A 14,490-nucleotide genomic window follows, 5' to 3' on the forward strand; every position below is an offset into this window, starting at 1 on the left:
CCCCCACAGGGACAGGCTGCCCCCAATCCTCCTGCATGCAGCCAGATAGGGCCCCAGTGCACCCACCCCAGGCACCGGATTGGGACCATCAACAAGATCCGGCCCGCAGACAGCAGATCTGGCCCGGTGTTCATCCGGCCTGCTGAGGAAAAAGGTTGAGTACCACTGGATTAAATTATTGGATATGCAGAATGGAACTGGACATGTTCCCAGCTTCAATTACAACAGTCAGATGGGGTCACCAGCTTCAATTACAACAGTCAGATGCATCTAATGTTTGATTGTGTGTCTGTATGTGTGCATTCAGTGGTTAACTTCTCTTAAATGATTCTGGGACTTGGAAGGTGATACTGCAAAGGATCAGTGATAAGTAGTCTTCCTACCTGCCTCCCTATTTTCTCAGATCATCTTGGTTTCCTTTCCCCTTGTGTATGACGCTGTTCCTGTCCCTTTCCCTTCTCAGATTAGCTCAGTTTCCCGCCTGCGGCCCCGCCTCAATGCCATCCTCTTCAAGCTGCAATTTAATGAACAGGTGGAGAACATCAAACCTGAGATTGTCTCAGTAACAGCAGCCTGTGAGGAAGTACGCAAGAGCCAGAGCTTCTCCCAGCTGCTGGAGCTCATCCTACTGTTGGGCAACTACATGAATGCAGGCTCTAGGAATGGTGGTGCTTTTGGCTTCAACATTAGTTTTCTCTGCAAGGTGAGTGATTTCCATGGGCAGGATAAGGAATTGCTCCTTCGGTGTCTATTCCCAGTGAAGCCTTCATTCACCTTCATGTGGAACTGTAAACAACTGTTGGCTAATCTGAAGTGCTCTTTATTACCCTATTCTTATGGTCAGTTTTCTCATTTCCAGCTACGAGATACAAAGTCCAATGATCAGAAGTTGACACTGCTGCACTTCCTGGCTGAGCAGTGTGAGCAGTTGCATCCTGAAGTGCTGAAGTTTACTGATGATTTCATCCATGTGGAGAAAGCCAGTAGAGGTATCTTTCACTAGAGTGTGCACACGTGTGTTGGGGGTGGGGAGAGGAGGGGAAGGAGCAGGGGAAGGTCATAGAAGGTGTGGTCCTTAGTTAGGTGGAAAGGTAGATGGATACATAAGAGTCCTAGTCTCCTTATTTTGTCTAGTGAAGGGTGGCTGCTGGATGTGGCTGAAAGTGATAATCTGGATCATTTTAAACAAAGACAGTTCAGTTTGTTTCTTGGCAGGGGGACTTCTGGCTGAGGGACTGTTGCTGAATTCAAAGCTAGTTCATAGCAGTTGATGATAATTCTATAATGTATGGTAGGAGAAAAGTCCCTCTCCATGTGGAGAGAATGCTAGGCCTAAACTAGATCGTGTTAAATAATATAAATGACAGCTGGAAGGAAGCACCACTGTTGTTTTGTCATGTTATGGAAGGCTGCTTATATTGAGTCACTGTCCAGGGAGAGAGGAAAGAGAAGAAACAGCAGGATGTGGACTGCAGATGTATCCTTCCTGCAAAGAGCAGGAATGAAAGCTTTTACAAGAGTGCCTGAAGTCCTGTCCCCCTCCCAGTTCTGCACTCCTTATCCTGCCTCCCAGTTTCTCCTTCCTTGGTTCTGATCATGTTTCCTCTCAACCCTCAAACTCTCTTCTGAAACAATAGATTTTTATAAGAAGCATATGTCCTTATTCTGTAATGTGACTGGGGAGCCCTACGCTATCTTTGCAAGTCTCCAGTTGCTTCAGCTTTGAGATTTCTCTAAACTGTATCAAATTATCATTTTCCCATAGGGACCGTTCTAACCACCAGAGATCACTGGTGTACAGAGGCTGTCTGGTCAACTACCCCATGCCACAGGCTGCAGAGGAAGAGGGGTCACAGTCTGTATGCTGATTCTGTGACCTTGGAGTTTCCTCATATGCTGGAGGGAGTTGTATAACCTGATCTTGGCTCCTCTGCTTCATAAGAGTGGTGCAGATTCACTACAATGGAGCCAAATATCTGGCTTATCTTCCCTTTCTTCTGCCTAGCTGGAGAGGAAAAGGAATGATCTATATGTGGAATCCTGGAGACCTCTTCTGTCAATTGAATGTAGAAGATGAGTCAAGTTTTGATAGATTTTTAAGCTTGGAAGGGACTTCAGTAGATCATCGAGTCTGACCCCCTGCCCTGGGCAGAAAAGAGTGCTGGGGTCAGATGACCAAGCCAGGTACTTGTCCAGTCTCCTCTTAAAGACCTTCAAGGTAGGGGAGACCACCATCTCCCTTAGGAACCCATTCCAGTTTCTGGTCACCCTTACTGTAAAATTCTTTCTGATGTCTAATCTAAATCTGCTCTCTGTCAGTTTGTGGCTGTTGTTGCTAGTTACCCCAAGGGGCGCTCTGGTAAACAGTATCTCCTGTTCGTTGCTGCCTGCAGCCCCCCTGCTCCGAATGAATTTGTAGATGGCCACGAGATCACCTCTCAGCCTTCTATTGTGGAGGCTGAAGAGGTCCAGGTCCCTTGATCTCTCCTTGTAGGACCTTACCTGCAGGCCCTCCTCTGGATCCTCTCAAGGTTATGCACATCCCTCTTGAAGTGCAGCACGTAAAACTGGATGCAGTACTCCAGCTGCTGCCTCACCAATCAAAGCTGCATAGAGGGGAATATGCTTGTGATTCACCTGCTAATACATGACAGTGCGGTTGGCTTAACCTATCACTTCGTCACATTGACAACTCATGTTCATCTTGGAGTCGACTACGACTTTGAGATCCCTTTCTGCTGCTGTGCTGCTTAGAAAATCATCCCCCAGTCTGTAAGTGTGTTGATGATTCTTTCTCTCTAGGTGTAGCACTTGGCACTTGTCTTTGTTAACTTGCATTTTATTCTTTTCTGCCCACTTTTCCAACCTGTCCAAATCCTCCTGAATCCGTTCCCTGCCCCCCAGTGTGTTTACCTTGCCCCATAATTTGGTGTTGTCCGTGAATTTGGACAGAGTGCTCTCCGCGCCCCTTATCCAAGTCACTGATGAAGATATTGAACAGCACTGGTCCAAGGACCAAACCTTGGGGGACTCCACTGCCCACAACTTTCCAAGTTAATACTGACCCATCCACCACTCTCTGGGTGCATCCCAAAAGCCAATTTGCCACCCACCTGACCATGTAATCATCTGTGACCACTTAGTTTATTTATAAGAATGGGATGAGACACTAGCCTATAGTTACCTGGATCCTCCTTCCTCCCTTTCTTGAAACTCGGGACCACATTGGCCCTTTTCTAGTCCTCTGGGATCTGTCCTGAGCACCATGAGTGTGCTCAAACAGTCATGCCAGTGGTTCAGATATGACACTGGCCAATTCCTTCAGTGCCCTTGGATGAAGATCATCTGGGCCTGCTAATTTGAACATGTCCAGCCCTCCAAGTGCACCTTCACTAGGTTGGTGCTAACTGTTGGTGGGCTGATATCTTTCTTGTGCCTGTCTGTAGTCCAAATGGGAGATGTGTCTTTATCCGTGTTCAGGAATACACAAAAAAAACTTATTGAAGAGCTTGGCTTTGTTCCTCCTATCTTACCAATTGCCCTAGTCTGTCCTGTGGGTGTCCTACGTTGCCATGCACCTTCTTTTTGCTTCCTATATACCTTAAAGGAGGACTATTTGTTGTCTTCAATTTTTGTTGCCAGCCTGAGTTCCATTGTTGTGTTGGCATTTCTAACTGATTCCCTGCAAGTACAAGCCCTGTAGGTATATTCCTCTTTGGCTACCCCCTGCTTCCACTGTTTGTATGCATCTTTTTTCATCCCTAGGCTTTCCTGGATTTTCCTGTTCAGCCAAGAGGGTTTCTTGGCCCCTTTACCCCCCTTGATGTGCAGTGGGATAGTCCTCTTCTGTGCCCTAATGATCGTTCCCTTAAGAAACGACCGCCCTTCTTGTACTCTTAACTCACCAATGCTCTTGTTCCTCAGTACCTCACTTACTGACCTCCTGAGCTCATTGAAATTGGCATTTCTGAAATCTTGCACTTTTGCCCTACCAGTTATGTTTCCCACCTTTTGCTAGATAGTGAATTCTAACAATTTGTGGTCACTATCCCCTAGGTTACCCTCTATCTGCAGATCCTCCCACCAGCTCATCCCTTGTGGCATATACCAAGTCCAGTAAGGCATCTCCCCTAGTGGAACTATATACCTCCTGCGTTAGATGAATGAAGGTCCTGTATGCAGGTTAAGAAGCCACATGAACGGTCAGATCTAGCCGATTGCTCCTCCCAGCAGATGTCAGGGTAGTTTAGGTCACCCATGGCAACCATAACCCTTGAGTGTACTGCCTGTGAGAGTTGCCTTGAGAATTCCAGGTCTGTCTCTTCCTTCTGGTGTCGCAGTCTATAATAGACCCCCACTACCAAGTCTCTTTCCTCCCGACCCCCTTATATTTTGACTTGCAGTACTTCAGTTTGTTCCGCTGCTGATCCCATCTTGATTATAGAAGACTTGCATTGCTCCTTAACATAGAGAGCAATGCCTCCCTCCCCCCCCCACTCCCCTTCTTCCCCACTAGCTTGTCTGTACAGCTTATAGCCCTCTATGCCTACTGCCCAATCATGGGTAGGGTCCCACCAGGTTTCAGTTAATCCAACCAGGTTGAAGTCTTTGTTTGCAAGCAGGAGTGCGAGTTCCTCCTGCTTGTTTCCCTTGCTCCTAACATTAGTACAGAGACACTTTAGTCCCCCAATAGGTGCCCTTGGAACCCCCCTGTCCTGATGTCTATCAGGCCCCTTAGTACTTACATGGACTGTCCCAGTGCATGGTTCGTAGTTCACTTTGCCTAGGTTTTCTCTGTCTTCTGAAACCCCGTCCCTCGACAAACCTAGTTTAAAGTTTTCTTCTGCCTGAATTTATATGCCCTTCAGAAACAGAAAATTCAGCCAAGGGTCCCAGAACCAGCCTTTGTCAGCAGTGGTGAAAAATCTTGGTACGAGTATAAATTGCCTTAGTTTGAAACTAGGTTAGGCTGAACCAGTGTAAATAGTGCCAGCACTTAGATGTTGAATAAGTGCTGCTACAGCCCTGATTAAAACCAAGTGCATACATTGAGAGCTGCTAGCCCTATTTTTGTCTGTGTGTCTTTTCTTTTTTTCAGTCTCCGCTGAGAATTTACAGAAAAATTTGGATCAGATGAGGAAACAGATTTCAGATGTGCAGCGTGATGTTGAGAACTTCCCTGCTGCTACAGATGAGAAGGACAAATTTGTGGAAAAAATGACTATATCCTTTTTCTTTTTTTAAGAGAAAAGAATTTGTACACAGGCATGTGTGATGGCAGTGTGCTGCAAAGTTGTAGAGTTAATATGTAGCTAGGTCCTGTGGGCCAAGGTATCTCTGACCTTGAATTGGGACAAATGTTTGTGTATGGCCAAGAAGAACTGTGGTGTGCATTGAAATACCCTTTTCCATAGGGAATCTGGGAATCTTTCAGGTATTTGGGCAGCTTGCAAAAAAAAATAAATAAAAGTGCCTTACAGGAAGCAACTGTGCATTGCTTCAACCTGGCTCTGTAGCATATGTATAGACTGGGCGCTTCAGTGGGCCTTTTTGGCACTTTTAGCTAAAGCTGATTCAATCAGCTGTTCAATGAAAGCACACAAAAGCCCCACTAAAGCACCTGATCTTTACAGACATCAGGCAGATCAGGTCCAACTAAGGTGCTTCCTCTTCTGGGCATTCACAGAGCTCAGTGTGGGAACGTGCAGAATTGAAAATAAAGCACTGGGTTTTGTTGGGGTTTTTGTTTTTGTTTTTGTTTTTTTTGGGGGGGGAGTAGTTTAATGTCTACAAGCAGCCTTAGATGCTATGGGCAGAGGACGTACCAATGTGTTTCAGCATCATAGGCCTGGAATTTGACAATATGCCACAGATGGTTGCTTTTTTGCAGTTTCTGTAGAAGTTGGTATGCAGATAATGCCATAGACAATAGGATTCCTTTTGTACCATTCACAGTGACAGAAGATGAAGTTTGCTTCTGAGACAATATGCTACCAGGTCTTAGGGAGCTAATGCCAGAGGCACTGGAATCTCAGTGCATTGTAATCTGATGAAACTTTAATACTTGGTATGTGCTTGAGCAGAGATACCCATACGGCTTCAGGGGAACAGAATTGAGATATAGATACATTGCATTTCAGTGCATTCATACGCAATCAAGGAGACCCCTTGGCACAGTACAGGGTGTTAGGCAGGTTTACAGGTAACCAGACAGGTTCTTAGGGAGCTGTGTGAACGCTGAGATGCAGGTGTGTTGACTCTGACTGCGTTGTAATGGCTTGGGCCATAGGGAAGGAGGAGTGCTGAGGTACTGTAGAGCCTTATTTTGTAAGGAAATGCCCCTCAGGTATGTGCCACGGAATAATTTAGTATGTGAAGTGGGTTATTAGAAGCATGCTAATTTCTAACATGGATCTTAACCTGTACTGAACATTCCCACATAATTCCTGCCCTTAATAAAGGGGTTGAACTTTTGTGCCAATCTTGACAAAGAATGCAGAGGTGACCTAACTGAACATGTGGATGACTACTGCTGGTGGAGATGGGGATTTCCCTGTGCTGTTAAAGAAGTCAGATAAACTGGGAAAGAGTGCACTGGTGAAACAGATAGTTCTGGTGCTTACAGGGACTCTTCCTCATCCCTGGTGTTTCCATGAAGCAGCTGACTTGTCCTTGACTCTCAGGTCTCACAATTTTGTTAAGGAAGCCCAGGAGCAGTATGACAAGCTGCGAATGATGCATTCAAACATGGAAAACCTCTTTAAGGAACTGGGCCAGTACTTCCTGTTTGACCCCAAGAAAATATCCATTGAGGAGTTCTTTCTGGATTTGCACAACTTCAGGAACATGTTTCTGGTGAGTGTGTTACTCTTTCCTCATTCTCCCTCTTGGCTCAGACTGTTCCTCCAGTGCACCCAGCTTTAGCACTGTCCTTTCTTACCTTATTCCACAAGGAAAGTAACCTTCTTTGTAAATATCCCCACATAGCCCTTTACTTCATTAGCCACTTCTCAGTTTACTCTGCTATTTGCAGCAAGCCATGAAAGAGAATCAGAAACGGCGTGAGACAGAAGAAAAGATGCGTCGAGCTAAGCTGGCCAAGGAGAAGGCTGAGAAGGAACGACTGGAAAAGCAGCAGAAGAGGGAGCAACTGATAGACATGAATGCAGGTACTAGAGGGCAAACTGATAGTAAAGGATTTCTGGTTTGTGTGGAACAGTAACAGTAGCAGGAATCCTAAGATACAAGTGTGAAGGGAAATGGTTGATAATCCTAGGTTGGGTTCTTGATGGAGACAGATAAAGATTGCAGCACCCAGACAAGTTGTCTGAGCAGAACAAGAAAGAATGGTTCCGTCCAAGTGAACTGGGCTTGCAGCAGCAGCTTTGGAATATGTGCACAGAATATTAGATCATGATGATGTACTTATTTTGGTAGGCAGAATAACTTACTTTACAGGTGAAAGAGGGTGATCCTGATCTGAGGAGTTTATCATCTTAGTGAAATATGGTAAATTTTATGACATGATATCGGTAGTGGGGAAAGGCATTCCTGTCTTTTGCTCTGCCTCTTCACTCTCCCTCTTGGGATGTCTAGGAGATAATTGCATAAGAGCCCGATTTTCATCTCTTACTTTCTCTCCCTTTCTAGAGAGATACTTTGATCTTACTCTAATTACATGCAGCAAAAGATTATCTCTCTTCTCCTAGTCTCCAAACAGCCTAGACTTAAGAGTTCCATCATTTCCTTTCAGCTATCAACCTCCTGATTTCTGGGCCTTCTCCAGAATTGTGTGCACGTGAAATAAATACCCCAAACTGGAGCTAGAACTGCAGCTGGAGCCTCAGAAAGACTATGGTGATACTTTGTAATAAGAACAAGAGCAATAAGTGTCAAGACCATTGCTTATTACTACCGGTCATGCTTGGTTCTCTGAAAATGTTAGTCTTTCAAGCACCAGAAAGGGCTTACTGGGCCATGACTTGAGGACCACTGCTTTGGGAATATGTTTTAATGTCTGATGTCTCTTTTGACACAGTCAAGAACGTGTTTGACATCCTTTGCTACAAATAAATTGAGGCCCTCCCTGTCTTTGTACTAATACACTAATGTGAATCTCAAATCCCTTTGATTGCTGTTCCCATCTTCCAGTTTCTTGCCTAGCTGTGTAATACAGTAGTTAGGCTAGTATCTTTTAGATTGAAATCTGTCACTTAAAAATTTAATTAGCCATTTCTTCAACCCTTCACTACATTATCCATTACTCAAAAGTATTAATAGTGATAGAATCATAACATCATATGAGACCTCAAGGTTCATCTAGTCCAACCCCTTGTACAGATGCAACATACACTATTCCTGAACTATCCCAGACAAATGCTTATCTAGCCTTTTCTTGAAACCTCCAATGCAGGAGATTCCATAGCTTTCCTGGGCAGCTTGTTCCACTGTCCTACTGTTCTGATACTTAAGAAGTTCCGAGGTTTAATCTAAATCTGCTTTGCTGCAGTTTAACCCATTGCTTTTATGTGTTACCCAGTGAAGCAACGGATGGTAGCCTTTCAAATATATGACAGCTGCTATCATGTCTAATGACTGGGCCTCTCACATATACTGTCACTCTAGGTACAGAACTGAAAAGCCCACCACAAGCCCCAGGCACACATCAGTGACTTTGCAGTTATTTGCTATTTACAGCAACCTTATGGTTTCCTCACTTTGAACAAATTTGCTATTCAATCTGGAGACTTTTACTTTGTGCCCAAAATTGTTAGTCTGCAAAATGAGAGACTCATGTAAGGCTTTTGTTTGGTGCTGCGGCTGAAAATGCATCTCCTCTCTAAGAGTGCACTGCTCTGTACCGTAGCAGGAGATTCTTCATTTATAAGCACAATCTGGTCTCTGCTACCAGGCACATTCCTTTGTTACAACATATGGACTCAATTACTCACTCTCTCTGTTGATTTCCTGTCTCTTTTTTCATTTCCTGAAACTTATCCCCTTCTGCTGGCTGTTTGAATATGCATGCAGTGAAATGCCCCACAGGCTCTCGCATTCTTTCTGTTCCTTTGGCTCACAAAGAGAGACAATGCTGTTGTAGAGCTTATGTTGAAGTGACTCCAAATTCTCATTGCAGTCCCAATGAGGACATGAGCTTGTGGCCCTGGAGGTTTCAAGGTGGCCTTCCCCAGAGAAATCTGCCATTTTTTCTAAGTGCATATTCAGGGACTACCTAGATTAATTGTGTCCCCACTCCTCTTCTGAAAGCAAGACCCCCTACTCCAGTATCTTCCCTGGCTTAGCATTTCATCTGCTTTCAGCCAACTGCTGTATCTATAAAAATATCATTTTCTCTCTTTTTCCTTTTCCTAGTATGCCCATCTCTGAGATTCTGGGCTGCTTGAGCCTATGAATGTGCAGGGATGCAGTTAGGAGCATCAGGCTGCTCTGTTTTTCTCAGATGCTTTTGGTTCTTTTCGTGGCCATTTGCTTGTGCAGGCCCAGAGAAGCTCTATGTACTGTTTCCTTATAAGCACAGAGGGTACTCCCTTTTGGTTAGTCCCTTAGTTCCCATCTGCTACCTTTGCTTCAGAGTTGCGGCACTGCCTGTATGCTGTCCTGGGCAGGGGGAAAGGATTGCAGTACCTGAATGATTGAATTCATCACAGTTGGAGCTCCTTTGAGAGGTAGGGGGTAGAGGAAATACAATAAGCAAACATCCAAGTTCATAATTTTCATCTCTTCCCTAAGTATATTCCAGTTTGTAGAAGAAGGAGGCTTGTCCAGCAGATTGTGCCAGCAATCATAGTCAGTACTTAACAGGAGCATGTTCTTCACAGGAGCATGTTCTTTTGAATGTGCTTCAGCCATGGCCTCTTTGGATTCTCTTGACTCTTGCAGCTGCCAGCGTTTTACAGGGCTGCTGCTCTTGCCACTCTGCCATCTCCTTCCCTTTCCCCTCCCAGCACTGGAAATTGTGATAGGAAGCAAGGAGGGCAGTGCTCAGGGCTTACCTTACTGCTTTCTTCCTGGATAGCAAGAGGCATTTGTATGTGCCTTTTTCTTGAGAACCCAGTGGTTCAGCAAATCCTACAAAAAGGACAAGAATTCTAGTATGTGTGCTTATGACTCTAGAATTGGAGAACAAGTTAATACCAGAGCTAAACGGTTTGAATGCCCAACTCAGTGGCTGGGCATGATGTCAGTGTGCTTCTGGAAAAGATCCTATAAAAATTAATAACTTCCATAATAATTCTAGAGGGCAGAAGTTCCCATGCTCATTGGTATGTATCCAAGCCACTCAGTCTAGATATAGTAGGACCCAATAATCAGTCCATACCCTAGGGAGAGATCTGGAGAGTCCGGAGAGTTTGTATGGTACATGTCCCTAGAAATTGTTTTGGCTGTACACATCACTGCTGCCCTTTATTCACAGCTGCTGGCTCAGACCCCATCACCTTAGACAAGTTGCAGAGCATCAGACACCATCACCTTAAACAGACAAGCTGTAGAGCGTCACCTAATATGCTCCATCCTACATGGGGTCTCAAGAAGGAGGAAATTGCAGAAGTAGGGACCCTTTATCAAAAATATCATGTTGCCTAGCCCAGAATGTTTGGCCTTGGGAGTGGTGTATAAAGGAAGGGCAAAGGTTGGGTGTTAGAGCAACTGGGCCAATGTGAAGCTGTTAGTTCCTCAGGATGCTTCTCCTACATCCCAGTTTTATTGTTTTCCAGTCTGGTTTGAGCTTAAACAAGGCAACATTCATCCAGCACCGTATCTTATCACCTTGGGGTTCAGTAAATAGCAGTACTATAGTTTTGTCAGTCATCCTGAGTCTCTCATCCTGTTTCTCCCTGATAAAGGCACTGCACAGCAACATAGTTTCCATGCCATACCTATGCCATGCCTAGAAGCACCTTGGTAGGGAACTGGAAAAGTAGAATCTAGCTGTAGCTGATAGTAGAAAGATGTTCCCATCACTACATTCTTGGAATGTAAAGGTTCAAGGCAAGATTCACTTTGACTGAAGGCCTCAGAGCAGAGAGCTCAGCATCTGGCCCTCATGAGGTGATGCGTGGGTAATGGACCTCAGCCACCCTGACAGGCTGCAATTGTGTTGCTGAGTCATAGTGATCAGGGCTGTTCTTTTCCTAGGATGCACCCAATCCCTGGTGTCTAATGCTGTGTGTTTTTGTGCTCCTATCTCCCTCCTGCCTATACATCCTAGAGTCTCACAATCACTTTTCCATCAGCTTTTAGAGGCTAGGTGGCCATGTATTTGAACCTCTACATAACAGTGCTTCACCATTTTTTATTTGTAACTTAGCATAGGATTGTCTGTGTTTTCTGGAACCTGAGTACTATCAGACTCTGACTGTTGTATTGAGAATTTAGGTCGGGCTATTGAGTTGTTTCTGCCAGCAGGTGGCATTGTGTGCAGACAGTCTGAAGCATGGGGAAATGCTGGCAGATGTCCTGATGTGATTTTTATAGATTTAGGTTTCATCAGGAACTGTTGCTATGGAAACTAGTTTGCAGTCTGCATTGAGTGTTCATTCAGAATGTTAACTCCTTCAGTGCCTTACTGATTTCAGGGCAGGCTACATAGGAATTGCTCAAGCTCCTTTTCCCCCTCCTGGTATGCAGAGCTGTAAGGTAGGTTAGTATAAGGGCATCTGTCTGTGGGGATCTTATACTTAATCATATTCCTACAGGGTCATTCGGCCCTAGAGTGAAATGGGTTACAGAACCTAGTCAGATTCCCAGTTCACTCAGCAGGCTGATGCAGGGAAGAGCTCTGTTTCACTCTTTATTGGGAGGGAGCAGGGAAGGTAACTCTCCTGTTATCCTGCACTGAGCTCTGTCAGTGGGGAAGGATAGGGGTGGCTGGGTTTATATTGTTTTGTTTAAGCCTATGAGGTAGAATGTCATGGTGCAGTACCCCTTCCAGTTGGAAGTGGGACTTTGTACATGCTTTATCCTTATACGCAGAAGTCAAAGGCAATTTAGGTTCCTGCTGCTGCCTAGATCCTTGATCCAGGACTACCTTGTTAGACAGGAGGGGGCAGTGCCGTCTCATGGCCTCTGTTACAAAAGTGCTGCGTATGCTTCTGCTGGCACATGCTCTTTGAACATGGTGACATGCTTGTTGCTAGGGAAGAAGAGCAGCTGAGGCCAGGATAATCTTCTTTGTGATCCGAACACTACAGAGGGAGGGCGAGGAGATTAGAAGGGAATGAACTGTACTAATAACCTGAAATTATTCTTGAAGAGAACCAGGAAAACAACTGAGCCAAGCAGGCAAAGAGAATGCAGGGAGCAGGGATGGCAAGTGTAAGAGACAGGGTTGCAGGAAAAATCTCAAAATCCACAGTCAGCAGCAAAATAATGGAGCTGGAGCCTTTGAGAAAAAAGTAAACTTAGAAAACCTGCCAAATGTTATCCATAACTCAGTTCCTATCCTTCCCCCATATGATACAATCCACTTCCCAAGCAGTTCTGTATCCCTGCACATCTCATCTTCCATGAAGAGTGAGGCATCCCTGCTGGTGCCAGGTATCTTTAAAAATCATAGAAAATTAGGACGAAGGGACCTTCAGAGGCCATCCAGTCCAACTGCTGCCAGAGGCAGGATCACCCTGTCCAAACCATCCCATACATTTGTGGGATGGTTCACTGTTGTACAACCATTTCACTGTTGTATAACCTTTTAGTCAAACTACACCGTCATCCCTGACAGTCGCAAGGTATAACACCTTAACCTGCCACAGGTATGGCAGGGAGACAACAATGGCCAATGTTATTTTGCTTCAAGGGTTGTTAAAATACACTCGAGAGATCCAAGAAGCGAGCCATGCCAATGAACTAGAACTTGTCCAGTTCATGGTGGGGCAGGCAAAAATAGGACTTCTCCATCTGCATGTGTTCTGCCCCTACCCCCTACATGTGTATGTGGAGGGAGGAGAAAGGTGGTTCTTTCTTTGCTCCTTGCAGCTATCAGAGGAGTGGGGAGGGACAGGAACTATTTGTCTGCTTCCTTCGTGGGAAAAGAGATGGTGTCACAAAGGTGTGACTTTTGCCCTGTGATCTGGAGTACCTAGGAGGTTTGGAGGTGCAATTTGTTCTATGCATGTCTGTCATGTCTACATATGACTTCTTGGTTTCCTTGCAGAGGGTGATGAGACGGGGGTAATGGACAGTCTGTTGGAGGCCCTGCAATCAGGAGCAGCTTTCCGTAGAAAAAGAGGACCACGCCAAGGTAAGTGTTATTTGCTACACTTCCTCAGAGCAGGAGTTGATGGGCTATCTTTCCTCCCTGAGGACAAGAATTGGACTTGTCCAGTCAGAACAGGTCAATTGGTCCTTGTGGCTCCACAACCTGCCTCCAATTATGGCCAATGCCACAAGGTTCTTTAGGAAACAGCTTAGTCCAGAGCAGAGGACATGAACATTTTATAAAGGATATTGGGGAAAGTATCAGTAATTGAAGGCTGAAGGGAGCTGGAAAGTCCAGTGGGATAAAGACACTTGAAAGAGCAAGGAGATGTTAACTTCTGAAGGGCAACACAATGAAGAAAGAGTTGCTGTAAAATGAGAGAGTGATTGACAATCATGGAAAGATGAGGAAAGGGGAGAGAGCCATGTTTGCTAATGTGACTGACAAAAGAGGTGTGACTATGGGGAAAGGTGGAGGCAATGACAAATGCATGTGTCAGCATAATTCTGTGATGTAGCTCGTCTTCCTATGGGCTATATCTTGCCATAATGTGTGTGCTTCATCATCTTCTATCTATGACTGGGTGTGATTCCACGATCACACATCCACTATGCTTTCTGATCATGTTCGCTAGAGTCAACATGACTCAAGTGATCTTCCTGTGCCACCAGCTGCTGTTTGAACAGGCAGCTTTAGATCAAAATTTCCTATAAGGAGGGGGAAAGGAAGAGGATTTTTCCTCCCAAGTGTACAACAACAGGAAGGGAATATTATGACATGTCTGCAGAATGCCAGGAATGATGCATTGTACCATAGGAAAGTGTGAGGACTAAGAACAGCACATAGATGATACAGTTGGCCACTCATTTTTTAGTAGACTGAGAAATGTGGGGAGTAGACCTGTAACCCTGTTGTCCATCTAATCTAGCGCTCTTTGGAGAGACTACTGTTACTGCATTAAGTGTCTATTCCTATTTTAAGTGTTGGCATTTAGCTCCTGTATTTGTGTGCAGTTTTAACTTTGCAGCAAGGAACAAGAACACCTTGCTGGGGTCGTTTGACCCCAGTACTCTTTCCTGCCATGGCAGGGGGTCGGACTAGATGATCTTCTCAGGTCCCTTCCGACCCTAGAAACTATGAAACTATGAAAATCGTGTCAGGTGATTATTGCAAATGTGTCCTGCCTGAAGAGTTATTAAGGAAGGTAGAGTCAGGTATTTATAGAGAAAGCTGTTGCATTCACCACTGTAGTATCTACATCGTCCTAACTG

At 45.0% G+C, this 14,490-nt stretch overlaps 1 protein-coding gene across 1 annotated transcript in view; it reads left to right on the forward strand.

The window, feature by feature from the left end:
- Positions 1 to 14,490, forward strand: part of DIAPH1 (diaphanous related formin 1) — a 196,575-nt gene that overhangs the window by 154,145 nt on the left and 27,940 nt on the right. The window contains 6 exon segments of the mRNA XM_019506582.1: positions 464 to 703; positions 860 to 989; positions 5,099 to 5,223; positions 6,691 to 6,855; positions 7,034 to 7,169; positions 13,175 to 13,261. Coding sequence (XP_019362127.1) covers positions 464 to 703; positions 860 to 989; positions 5,099 to 5,223; positions 6,691 to 6,855; positions 7,034 to 7,169; positions 13,175 to 13,261 — 883 coding nt within the window.

Source organism: Gavialis gangeticus, unplaced genomic scaffold, assembly GCF_001723915.1.
Source record: "Gavialis gangeticus isolate Ggan-Ray unplaced genomic scaffold, GavGan_comp1, whole genome shotgun sequence".
Taxonomy (NCBI): Eukaryota; Metazoa; Chordata; order Crocodylia; family Gavialidae; genus Gavialis; species Gavialis gangeticus.